Here is a 12,955-nt window from a genome sequence, read left to right on the forward strand (position 1 = left end):
ACCACAGGCTGGCTGGTTGCTTTTCAGCCAGGCTCTCCACTTTGATCAGCGATTCAGTCGCTTGGTGGTGGTGATGTCTGTAGATGTAGGTGGAAGAGAGAGGAAGAGCATGGCAAACATCTCTCCCTTTTATCATGTCCTTTCTTCCCTCTTGGCTTTGCCCCCCCACTTCAGAGTCAGGTAAGCATTACCTCATTGCAGTCCCAAACTGACCAAAGGAAGGGCGGTGACTCACTCGAGAGTCTAACAGATTATTTTGTTGCTGCCTAGGCCAACGTCCTTTGTTCCTGTGAGGCTGGGCTGGGTTTGTCCCATACCTATCCTGATGAGGTGTGAACTGCCTCTCTGCTTTTGGAGAGTTTTTGCCTGGGTTTATTTTAAGCCATGAGGATACATTTTCAGCCTCATAACTATATACATGAAATTATAACCTATAACGTTACTGCAACAATTACTATAACATCACTATAACAACAATGATCATGAGCCTTCCAAAGACACATGACAAACTTTGCATTGGATACCACATAATCATTTTACAAGGATGAACATGGGAGTGCTGGGCGTTCCCCCGAGGTACAGAGTGTCACAGAATGAACTACAAACATTGGATTTATGATCCAGTATGGCAGGAGGCAGGATACTGGACTAGATAGCCAGCCCAGTTTCACATGCGAATTTGCATCCACCCAAGAAGACCAGACCAGACTTTTCAGAATGTCAAAGAAAGACTTGGCCTCGGCTGAAGATTCGGGCTGGTTCTTGTTTTCTCTGACCCTGTTCAGCCACCCCTGAGCCTTGCACAGATATTTATATCATTCTGCTCCATCCAATTCTATCTGGATTCAATGGGTCAGATTGTGCCCTCAACTGCTCATCAAAGTCAAAGGGGTTTCCACTGCTGTCCCTGAGAGAGTTTAGCCCAACATGTCTCCATTGACTCACCCATGATTTGTAGCCATTCTTCCCAAGCTCTCTGCTGAGAGGGAGAGAGGATTAATGCTGTGTTTGTGGGCATCTGTGTTGGGAAAGATCCAGTCCCATAAGTGACATGAAAATTTAAAGGCACTAATAATTTATGACCTTTAGCAATTTCCTTGATGTCTCAGTTAAAAGTAACTTTGGAAACCACAACTAAGATGAAAAGTTGGCTGCTTCCATGGCTTGCCTTTGGGTAGTAGAAAAGAAGTGAATATTGCATGTCTGTCTCCCCTCCAGCCTGCAGAGCAAACTGCAGAGCACACACACTGGGCTACACGAGGCCCCAAGGGGCAGGAGACCACCACAAAGGCACCGGAGATAACACAAAGGCAAACCTCAAAGTATTCTAAGGGTTGGGACTTGTAAGAACCCAAATGTTTACAGGCTTTTTGAGCTCTCTGGGTCTGCACACAGCACTGGGGTGGCTATGCTACTATCCTGCCTCCTGCTGTAAGGAGTCAGACCAATGGTCCATCTAGTCTCCTCCATATGCAGACTGGCCTCATCCAGTATCTTGCCTATTGCAATAACTGATGCTTCAAAAGAGGGTAAAATATGCGGGGGTGGGGGGGACTATGTCCATTTTGGATGCACAGATACTGCAGGGGGAAGAGGGTGATGTGAACCCGGCCCTGAAAAATTGGTGCTGTTCCCGGGCATTGGGGTCCTACTGCCCATGTGGGATCTACAATGGGAATAAACCCTATAATGCCTACCCCTCAGTCTGGGCCAGCCTTCTAGTACCAGCGTAATGGAGCCCTGCTACCAGGAACCTCCCCCTCCCCGCAGTTTGCACTTAAAGCTACATAAGCAAACAAAAGTTTCAGAACTAGGGCTGGATTGTTTTTCCCAGGAGAAATTTCAACCAAACCAAAAATATATTTGTTTTTGTCAATAAAAATTATTTGATATTTTTCTGACTTTTTAAAAAAACTAAAATATTTTGGTTTAAAATAGAAATATTTCAGGTTTTGGATAAAAATTATCTTTTTTTCCAAAATGGACATTTTTGTGAAAATGTTTTTAATCCGAAAAGCCATTTTCTGTTGCAATTTTTTCTCCAGTGGGGAATTCTCCATTAGCTCGATTACAATCCCATCTAGACGCATGCACACACCCCTCTGGCCCATCTCCTTACCTGGTGCCCACCCCCTCCCCACCCTTTCCCACCATCTTCCCCTTGTTCTCCTGCTCTCCATGTGCTATTGTGCCATGTCTAATCTAGACGGGAAGGTGCTGTGAATCTGCCAGCGCGTTAGACTAAAGAATAAGATCTGGCTCAATCAATAGTATCTGGCATTGTGAATGCTTATCCCTGGGCACAATGCGGCCTGTCGCTGGCAGTTGGGTGACCACGCATCTCTTATTTTTAAGATGCATGAAATGTATTCAGACTGGTAAGTACATTAGGTTGACGCTGGTGACAACGGCAATGTGTACTGTCTCGAGGGCAGTAGATATGTACAAGTGAGAGAAAAATTCATGCTCTGCGAAGGGACCCTTATTTTTCGTGTGGTTTTCCCTTATTTCCCTCCAACACAGGAGGCCACCCACCCTCCCGGGCTGTAAGCACTGCATGTCCAGGAGCCAGCCCAGAGTTTGCACTGTGATTTCCCTTTTGAATACTCTTCTAATTATAAACTATAGAGGGGCCTGATTCAGCAGCGTGCTGAGCAGCCTCCGTCCCGCAAGGAGATCACAGCCCGTGCCTGGCCCTATTTCCCCCCCGCCGCCCATTGCTCCTGCAGCAGCAGGGCTGGATGTCCCTGCTGGCAGCCAGCACGACACAGGTTAAAAGCCAGCGACGATTCATTGGGCTAGTGCGGCGCAGCCCCAGCCAATGCCTGGCCGCGGTGCGCCGGGAGCGGCTGGTGACTGGTTCGCACCGCCCCCCCGAATAATACAATCATAATAATGCTAATAAGGCGCCTGTGCCCGTCAAGGCGGAGGAGGATCCGAGAACCGGAACCTTTGCGAAGCCAGGCGGGCGCGGAGCATCCAGGAGCAGCCCCCAGCCCCCCCCCAGCCGGGTCAGAGCCAGGGTTGCTGCAGCGTCGGGGCTTCCCTGGCTCGCTCCCTCCCAGGGCTTCCCGGCCGGCCGCTGCGCAAGGAGCCCGGCCCCGCTCCCGGCTGCGGCGGGTGGCGATGAGCGCGGCTCGGGACGGGCAGCGCTGGTCCGGCCACCCGGCCAGCCAGCCCCCCGCGCGGTGACAGCCTCCCCCCGGCATCCGGGGCCGGCGCTCCCCGCGCTCGCTGCGCCCCAGGCTCCTTCCCCCGCTGCGCGGCGCCGTCCGAGGAGCAGGCCGGGGGCTGCCCTCGCAGGGCGGCGCGGGGGGCTCGCTCGGCCCCGGTCCCGGGAGACGCGAGGATGGGCTGAGCACCGCGGGGGCCTCTCCCCGGACTTGGGGGACCCGCGGCCCGGCCCACACCCGTCCTGCTAGTAGAGGGAGCGGTGGCGCCGCCTGCCCGGCCCGGGGCTCGGCGCAGAGCAGCGAGGCGGGAAGAGACGGACTCCGCAGGGCCAGGCTTAGCTCCCGCCCGGCCCGATCCCCCGCCCGCAGCGGTGATTCCGGGCGCGCTGCAGCCGGGCAGCCCATGGCAAAGAGCAGGTGGATGCGAGCATGACTCGGGTGATTAATATTCCAGCAGCGTGCCAAGCTTTCCTCGCTCGCTGCACCAGATCCTAGCAGCCTCCGAGCCAGCACCAGCATCGCCGCTGCACCAATGGTTCCCGGCCCTGCGGCTCTCTGCGCCTGGCACCTGGCCCTGCCTCGCTGAACGTTACCATGTGGCTTTGGTACTTAGCGCCTGGTCAACGCCTGGGGCTGAGCTGCGGGAGAGTCTGGCTCCTGGTCCTCTTGCTGCTGGGTTGTGACCTTGCCCGGGAAGGGGGGTCGGTCCTGAACTGCCCCCCAAAATGCGTGTGTGCTAGCAACATCATCAGCTGCTCCAAGCTGGGCCTCGGAATCATCCCCACTAAGCTGCCTCGCTTCACAGCCATCCTGGACCTCAGCCACAACAACCTGACCCGCCTGCGGGCGGACTGGACCCCCGCCCGCCTCCCCCACCTCCACTCCCTGCTGCTCAACCACAACGCCCTGGGATTCATCTCCACCGAGGCCTTCTGCCACGTCCCGCACCTGCGGTACCTGGACCTCTCCTCCAACAGCATCAAGGCGCTGGAGGAGTTCCTCTTCAGCCAGCTGCAGGAGCTGGAGGTGCTGCTGCTCTACAACAACCAGATTGCCCAGATGGACCGCAGCGCTTTCGATGACATGGCCAGGCTGCAGAAACTCTACCTGAGCCAGAACCAAATCTCCCGCTTCCCCATGGAGCTGGTGAAGGACCGGGCCAAGCTGCCCGACCTAGCCCTGCTGGACCTTTCTGCCAACAAAATCAAGGGCCTGCCAGTCGCGGCCCTGAAAGGCCTCCCTGCCTGGATGAAAAACGGCCTCTACCTCCACAGCAACCCGCTGAGCTGTGACTGCGGGCTGTACGAGCTCTTCACGCACTGGCACGCACGCCAGCTCAGCTCGGTGGTGGACTTCCGGGAGGAGCTGGTGTGCAGCCTGCCCCTGGCCAAGCGCAGTGTCAGCATCTTCACCCTCAACAGCCAGGACTCCCTCAACTGCAGCGAGTTCAAGGAGCAGATGCTGGAGGCCTACCTGGGGGACACGGTGACCATCGACTGCGACACCAAGGTCCGGGGGGCGACCACCAGGGAGTGGGTGACCCCAAACAACAGGCGCTTCCCGGAGGAGACCACCAACAGCACCATGACAGTGCTGGGCAATGGCAGCCTGCAGATCCGCCTCATCCGGGTGGAGGACATGGGCACGTACACCTGCTATGCAGTCAGCCAGGCCTTCAATGAGACCCTCTACGTGGACGTGATGGTCCACAACTTCACCCAGCACGGAACTCACGACACGCTGAACACTGCCTACACCACACTGGTGGGCTGCATCCTCAGCGTCATTCTGGTGCTCATCTACCTGTACCTGACACCGTGCCGCTGCTGCTGCCGTGGCAACGAGAAGCTGGCCGCCCAACCAGAGGACAGCATCAACTCCTCCATGCTCAGCACCACGCCCAACCACAACCCCGAGGTGGCCGTTCGCAAGGGAAGCCTCAGCCACCTCGCGGCTTCCGGCCCCATGCAAGGCCAGAACGGTAAGGTCAAACCCAACAGCACGCCAGAGCAGGCGGCCAGAAGGGCCCAGAAGGCCCCCAGGAAAATGTCAGACCCGGACTCTGTCAGCTCTGTCTTCTCGGACACGCCCATCGTAGTGTAGGTGTACGGAAGACACGGAGAGGTGGGAATGTTGGAGAGCGAGTGGACAAGGACAGGTAGTGACCCTCCCCTAGAGTGCAGCTGGCCAGCGGGGCAGGGGCTGGGCCCAGCAGTGGGGTGATGGGTCTCCATGCACATGGCACAACGCTGCTGCCAGGCGGTGCCTCCCGCTGTGCAGCACTGATCCTGCCAGCACCCCAATGAACATTGTCCTCCCATCAGCAGAGCCCAAGCGGCAAGCAGAGCCCGGCAGTCCACTCCCTGCAGCCGCCCCCAGCCCTTGACGAGGAACTCCAGCCAGAGCTTTGCAGAGTCCCACCAAGAAATGAAACATGCAGCAGGGATATGGCGCCAGTGCCCCGCAGAGCTGAGAAGGTGGGGCAGGGGATTGCTGCTGAAAGAGCCCATGCTGCAATGCTGGGGCAATCCTTCCTTACTGTTCAAGGGACATCCCAGGTCTGTTTCTGACTACCTTGGCACGAAACCATGCTCATCTCTGAGGTGTCCCAGCACCACAACCTTGGCCTGTATCCGCCATTTGAAGGTCACCTTCTGCTTTATAGCTTGGCCACTGAAAGCCTTGACATCTGTTGGGGACCAGCGTGTGGGAGCAGGGGGTCTCTCTTCTGCTACCAAACAGCCTCTTGCTAGATACCCCCTTTTAGAACTAAGGCAACCCAAAGATTTTCAGCTCCATCAGGATGAAAGCAGGAATTGATCCCCCCAGGGCCTGTAAGATGGCATGCCAGCTGCCCCTCCTGCAGCGGGAACTCAGGACACAGTGGGGCATGATCAACACCAGCTGGTCCCCCAGTGAGCTCTCTGGCTGACAGCCTAATGATCAGATTCCCATTCCTAATTACAATGATACATCAAGGCACAAGCTGGGTTTCCGGGACAGCTATTCGCATTGCAGAACATCAGCAACCCCTTGGCGGGCTGTGCCGTGGCTGCCAGGGAGGCACTGCGCCTCTACCCGTTCTGTACGACGCTCGTGTGGGCTGTCCCAGCGAGCCAAGGGGCTGCGTGCTCCAGGGATGTTAGGAAGGGGAGCTGGTAATGGAGTCTGCTGAAGGCAGCAGGCAGAGCACAGGAGCCCTGCAGGGAAGTGGGGTTGGGAACTGTGATCAGACGTAGCAGCACTTCCGAGCAGACATGGGGGGTGGGGCCCCCAAAATATGCTCCTGCTCCTTCTACATCCCCCCCCCTTAAGCCTCCCCCACCCCCATGATCCAGGTGGCTTTTCTCTCTGCCCAGCTACAAATTGATTCCATCCTATATTTCCTTTTCCCTTTTCCTGTCACCTGGGAGAGTCTGGGCCCTTCCCAGGGAGCGGGAAGGGGATAGGCACAGAGAAGGAGTGGGGGCAGAAGAGCAGACTGTCCCCTTGCAGTGGTCCCTTTGCCTGCCCCCATATGAGGGGGACAGAGATGTGGTCTTGACATGGACATCCCAGCTCTGAGCCTGCTAGCAACAAACTCACCCAGCACAGGCCAGCTGGAGGTAGGGTTTGGTCTGTGCACCAGGTGCAGCTAGAGGACTCTGCGTTAAGCAGGCGCTATCCGTAGAGGAGATAGCATTCCCCCTTTCCCTCAGACGAGGGGGGGTCCCAGAGGGAGGGTGCTGCTGGACATGAAGGTAGGGGGAGCTAATCAGATGCCCATGGCTGTCTGGATGTTACCTTGTGGGGATCCCACCCAGCCTACAGCTGGTTCTCAAGCCGTCCGTTCTACTAGTGGCTCTCTTAGCTTCAGGGAGCAGGGGGTGAACAAAGGTGGGCAAGAGCAGCCCAGAGAGATTGGGGTAGAGGGAAGCCCGCACTGATCTCTCTGGCCATGAATAGCATCATCAGCAAAGAGTGGCGAGCTCCATGGTACATTGCTGTGGACTCTCCCTGGAGCCCTAGATATCTTCTTCACTGCCCCAGCTGGCATCGCCCTGGGGGTTGTCCGAGCCTGCGAGGGGCCCAAGGTGATGGCTGGCACAAGCAGAAGGAGCACGAGGCACCATCTCCTCCATCACACTCATCAGCCCGAGAACGGGGCTCAGCTCTGGGACTCATCTAAATGCTTTTCCTGGCATGTTATTGTGAAGCATGAGTCCTCCAAGAGAAGCATGCGATCCAGGTGAGACCAGCCTGCAAGCCACACAGCGGGGAGCTCGGGGGGAGGGGGCAGAGCAAGGGGAGGGTATGTGTGAAAGGGATTGTGCCGGGAGGGGAGCGGGGAGGAGGAAGGGGCGATTTGGCCCTGATGGGCTGGTTGTGTGCGACTGAGATTCAATCCTGGCACCTGTGGAACCACAAGGCTGCTTAGCTGCCCCTCCCCCCCCACCCGTGCAGTCACTTCCCCTCCGCATCCCCCCAAAAAGCCCTGCTATCTTGCAGCCTCATTGTGAGCTCCCCGAATACCACAGCCACCTGGGTGCTAGGCAGGGAGCGCCCCGGGCAGGCTGAGGCAGCTGCAGGAACGGGGGGAGGGAACAGGGAGACCTGACTCAGGGGAGGTCAGTGCCCTCCACACACTGGTTCCCATGTCTGCCTGGCCCTCCCTGGAGTGACACGCGTACGCTGTCGCACACAGCTTTTCCCCTCTCCCCCCTCCCCCCGTACAATCGCATCTGTGCAAGGGCATCCAGCCCAGTTCATGTGCTCAGCGGGCGGACCTGTGGGCTGGTGTGTGGCTTGGCACACAGGGCTGAGCAGCTGTGCTGTGTGCATGGGGCTATTGTGAGCGTGGAGCTCGAAGGGGGCCGAGTGACTCTGCCGGCTTGTGTCTGGGAGAGGTCAGAGATGGGGAGTGAGACTGAGCACATGGGTACCTTGCTAGGGGTGTGTGCATGCCTCCGTGTGGATGAGTGCACAAGTGTGCATGGGGGTGTTGCATACCTGTGTGTGTATGGATGCATGTGTGTGCTTGAGAGCACACACAAGTATGCATGGGGGTGTACGTGTGTGTGCACATTCTCACTCACACTCACACACACACACACACACACCCCACTCAAAGACCTAGCCTCCAAACACTGCTGCTCCCCTCCCAGCTTGCCTGCCAGAAGCTGTGGGCGCCTCTGCATGTGACAGGAAGCAAAGGGGATGAGATCCCCTAAGGCCCGGGGAGCACAGCCCACTGCCCAGACCTATGGCCGGAGCTGCCAGGAAGAGCTATGCCTAGCTCTCCAGCAGCCCCTTCAGGAGTCAGGCTGCCCAAGAGAGCAGTTCAGGGCTGCAGGGCGAGTGAGGCTGCTGGCTGGGCTCGTGTCTTGCACTGCCCCCTGACTTGCTGAGAGCCCTATCCATGGGCCAGGACACAACTCAGCCCCATGGAGAGACCCCCATGTAGGGGCTGTGCCACTGCCCAGTTGGGAGACGCCAGGGACAGCAGGGTTAGAGAACTGAAAAGCTCCCTGTGGTGCTGCTCCCGGGAACAGAAAGGCAGGGGCAGAAGCAGAGAGCGGGAGCCCTGGGTTCCGTGCGCCAGCTTGTGTGCTGGGCTGTCCCACAGGCTGTGTGCTGTGGCCTTGCGAGGGGATGTGGGAGGGTGTTGCCTTACTAGAATGTGCATTAGGGAGCCATTGGTGAGCCCCAGCAGGGCCCGATAGGCAAACCCTAGATGCTTGATGGTGCAGCCTGCTCTGAGCTCCTCACCATGGCTGTGTGCCTTGACAGGGCCATGCAGAAGGATGCAGAAGGGAAGAAAGGACTGCTCTGGGCAGTCAGATCTCCAGTGCCCTGTATCCTATTCCCCTCCCCCTGAGCTGGCCAGTCCACCAGATCAGAGCCAGTGCCCCAGAGAGGGAAAAGGCCCAAGAGCCTATTCCCCACCCCCAAGCCAGCCAGTGTCTGTTGCATCTGACCAGAAGATTGTGTCCCCATAGCCTGAGCTCCAACCTCAGTAGCCCCTTGGTGGGCAGCTAGAGCCTTGCCTGCTTTCATGGCACCGGATGACACTGTGCATCATCAATCGTTCCTAAGGCCTTTCCTCCCTTTAGTCCTGCGCAGGCAGAAGGGGAAGCCCCCCACTCTCTTTCCCATTGTAAATAAACAAGTGGCTGGAAGATTCACCCACTGGCCGCACAACTACCTGCACAGGAAGAGGGGCCTGGGGAACAGGTCTGGGCAACCCCCCGGCCTGTGTCTGCCACACAGGGAAGGCTGACAGGATCCTACTGGAAACAGGCAAATGCAGCCCACCAAGAGCATGGGAGAGCTCTCCTCCCCCCATCCCTGCCACATTCCAGGAGATATAGCCCCCAAAAAGACAGGACTGAGATCACGGCATGCAAGACTGGCCACCCTTGCGCTTGCTAATCAATGGGCAGATTCTAGAAGGTGCTGAGCACCTTCAACTCCATCGCCCAACACCATGAAGGATCAGGCCCCTGATCTGGATGCCTCTCTCTGCTAGTGCCCGACAGCTGATGCTAGAGAGGCAGAACACCCCTTCCCCATGTCCAGGGGTCCACCCTGTGAGGGTATTGATGGAGGGGCACCCCTCCCCCAAGCATCCTCGCAGCTCTGCCTCAATACACCGCTTGATACCAGGAACAGGGGCTTGGGGGCAGCCAGGAACGGAGTGGTGATGCTGGGTCACCTCTCAGAGGAAGGAAGCTGGAGAGGGAAACCCACAGGGCAGGGCGGGGGCCCAGCATGCTGAACAGAGAGCCTGTACCCTAAAGGGGTCCCTGGCAGTGGACAGGAGCCCCCAGGAGGGTTAAGGGAGAGCAGAGAGGGGGCAGGAGGAGCTCTGGTTCCACGGGGTGGGGGTGGGGGAAGTGTGTGTCTGTGTGTCTATGTCTGTGAGTGCGCAGAGGGAGGTGTCCCAGTTAACCGCTGTGTCTGGGGAGCCTCCAGGCTAGGTCAGAGGTGGCTGCTCTGCTCCCACCAGGCTAGGGCCAGACAGCTCCAAGCAGAGCCTGGCCACTCCTGCCCCACTCTGTGGGCTTGCAGGCCCCATGAATGTTATTCTGCCCTGCACGGGATGTGCATTCTGTTCTCCATTTCAGCCAGAGCCGCCAGGCCCGCAGAGCACACGGGCTGCAGCTCTCTCTGGTAGGCTGTGCTCTGACGCATAGACATAGGCGAAAATAAACATGTTTTAAGGTTCTGCATTCGCAGGCTCCTCTGGTTTTTCACTGGCCTGGTGAGTAATGACAGGATGTTTCCAGGAGGTGGAGAGAGGCCTGAGACAACGGACATGCTCACCTAGACAGGGCTATGGTGGGGACTTCAGCCATCAGGGCAGCTCTAGAATGAAGGTGGCGCCTTGGTGGAACGGGGCCTGGGGTTAGGTGCCCCAGGTCAGGTCATGGTTCCCAGCAGGGCTGCTTTGGGGCATCCCACTGTAGACAAGGCTGCGGCTGGGAGGGAGGAAGGCCAGCAGCAGCAGGACTCCAGCTGGTACAGGCATGCGCTGCTGTAGGTGGCTCTCTAGCTCACCTTGGCAGGCACTAGGGTTTCCGCAGCACCCACGTGTTCCCAGTGGGGAATGAACAATGGGAGAGATCAATGTCCAAGTTGGCCATCAATGTTGGGAGCGTTGGCCATCTCGGGCAGGGTAAGCTGCGGTGAGTAAGCCATGCTGGGAAGCCGCCAGAGGACAGTGCTGTGGGGTTATTGAGGGGGAATGTGACCCAGCCCCAGTGGGAAGCAGTCACAACAGTCATTCAGTGACAGCGTGGCTAGGTGTAGATGTGGCGGTCTAACATGGCATTTGGTGATCTGGCACTGCTGGGGGCTGGTGTGGAGGATACAAACTCCATGATAGACCCCTGGTGTCAGTGACACAGGGTAACCAACCATTAAAGGTCTGACCTGGTGCCAAAGGCCCGTGGGCTGAAAGGATTCACTGGGAAGGGGAGCAAACCGTTTAGCAGTTTTAACCCTTCTGCCAGGTGCTGTCTGGAGCAAAAAGGACCGGGTTCTATTTTCTAGGGGTTCCTTTTAAAGACTTAAATAGCACTGACTTCAGCCCCCACCCAGAAACCTGGGAGACTGTCTATACCCCCCTGGGAGTCCTTGATGGGCAATGCTTCCCTGCCTGCAAACGCTGAGTCCAGGGGTCTAAAACAAATAGAACTTTATGGGGGTGGGGAGTAGGGGACAACTGGCTGAACTTGGGAAAACCAGCAATTAACAAACTCTAGCAGGTAAGCCTCCCCCACCCTTTAACAAGAGTCTCACCCTTACTCCTCTGGCCGCTGTGACTGGCTGATGTGTTTCCCCAGCTCCCTGCTCACCATTAGCTGCCCTGGAGAAGTCCAAGGATGCTAGCAGGCTGATGCAGCCTGGGATGCTCTGGGGGCACTGTCTCCTGACCTGGATGGGGTGATTTGGGCAGGGAGGCTGCTGCTTTCTGTACAGCCAGAGCCACCTCAGCATTGCACCAGCTGCTGTCTCGCATCTCAGCTCAGCTCTCTAGAAAAGAATCCATGTCTCCAGCCCTCGATGCAGTCCTCCCCCGAGGCAGGCACTCTGCACACTGCCCCACTGTCTCTCTCCCTTTAGCTCTCTGCCCATACTGCAGTCCTGGGCAGGGTGACTCCAGGCACGCTTGCTGCTGCTCTCTTGTCCTCACATCTCCCAGCAGTGTCAGTTGCATTCTATTGCCCTCAAACTCACAACGTACCTGGATTTCCACCAAAACACCCCAAATTGCCACATAACTTAAATGCCAGCAAGGCTGGGCCCATTCAGTCCATTCCCGCTGCTCTCCACTAGAGGCTGACAGAAAGCTCCCTCCCCCACAGCGCCCCTGCCCAGCTGGAGTGTGTGGGTCATTTGGGGCTGCTCTACTACTACTCACCAACAGGGGTCAATAGTGAGCACTCGGCTCTCTGAGGCTTCAGGCCACAGGGTTTATTGTGGTACTTGCCTCTCTTCAAACATGGTCTCACCAGAGTAAGGAGCAGGGTCGGCTGACACACACACACCACACACAGGTCCCAAACACTCACCACATGCACACTGCACAAACATCAACCCTGCAAACACCTCACACACCCCAAGCCATGCACACCCCAGCCTCGTTGGCTACTGGCAGATGCCCAAGAGAGAGGCACAGAACAAGCACGGTGGTTCTGCAATCCCACCTTCCTGTCCTACCGTGTGTAAAGGTACCTTATACACACACACACCCCTGTACAAAGTGCAGCTCTGCCGGCCCAGAAGATCTGGTGCATAAGGGCTGGCCTAGATGGAAGCCAAAGCAGAATTTGGCCGTAGGCTTGCAGAATCTAACTTGAACCTTTAAAAGTGAAAGGCAAATGCAGCAAAACTGATGACTGCATCATACAGACTGAGAGCTATGCCTGCCGGAGGGCTAGACATGACTGGGTGGGGGCTGGGAGTGTGATGCATGGAAGGACCCCGCTGCTTCTGTCTGCACGTTTCTGAGAGGGCTATGCATTCATCACAAAGGTGCCAACAGGCCCGTCAGGGTAAATGTTCCCCTTTCCCACTGCGCTGACAGGAGTGATTGATCTGAGCTGACAGCAGCTCGGCCCATTCAAAGGGCGGCTCGTGCTCGTGGCTGGGAGACGCCAGCGGCTCAGGAGACAGCGTGTGGTGCTGGAAGGTAAAATCTTTTCTAGTCATTAATGCCAAGAAATGTCAAAGGCGATGGAGTCACTGGTGCCGACTGACGGGAGCACTGTGTATGGAGAAAACACTGCAGCCTGCTG

The 12,955-nt window shown here is 57.2% G+C and overlaps 1 protein-coding gene across 1 annotated transcript; it reads left to right on the plus strand.

Moving 5' to 3' along the window:
• The first annotated feature begins 2,911 nt into the window (after positions 1-2,911).
• Positions 2,912-10,384, plus strand: AMIGO1 (adhesion molecule with Ig like domain 1). Its single transcript, XM_034767792.1, has one exon. It carries the CDS (start codon positions 3,768-3,770, stop codon positions 5,274-5,276), a length of 1,509 nt encoding a protein of 502 aa, XP_034623683.1. The 5' UTR covers positions 2,912-3,767; the 3' UTR covers positions 5,277-10,384.
• Positions 10,385-12,955: the final 2,571 nt, after the last annotated feature.

This window comes from Trachemys scripta, chromosome 4 (assembly GCF_013100865.1).
Source record: "Trachemys scripta elegans isolate TJP31775 chromosome 4, CAS_Tse_1.0, whole genome shotgun sequence".
NCBI lineage: Eukaryota > Metazoa > Chordata > Testudines > Emydidae > Trachemys > Trachemys scripta.

Excerpts from the sequence above, each read along its gene's own strand:
- AMIGO1 (XM_034767792.1), top strand. The coding sequence starts at position 3,768 with ATGTGGCTTTGGTACTTAGCGCCTGGTCAACGCCTGGGGCTGAGCTGC.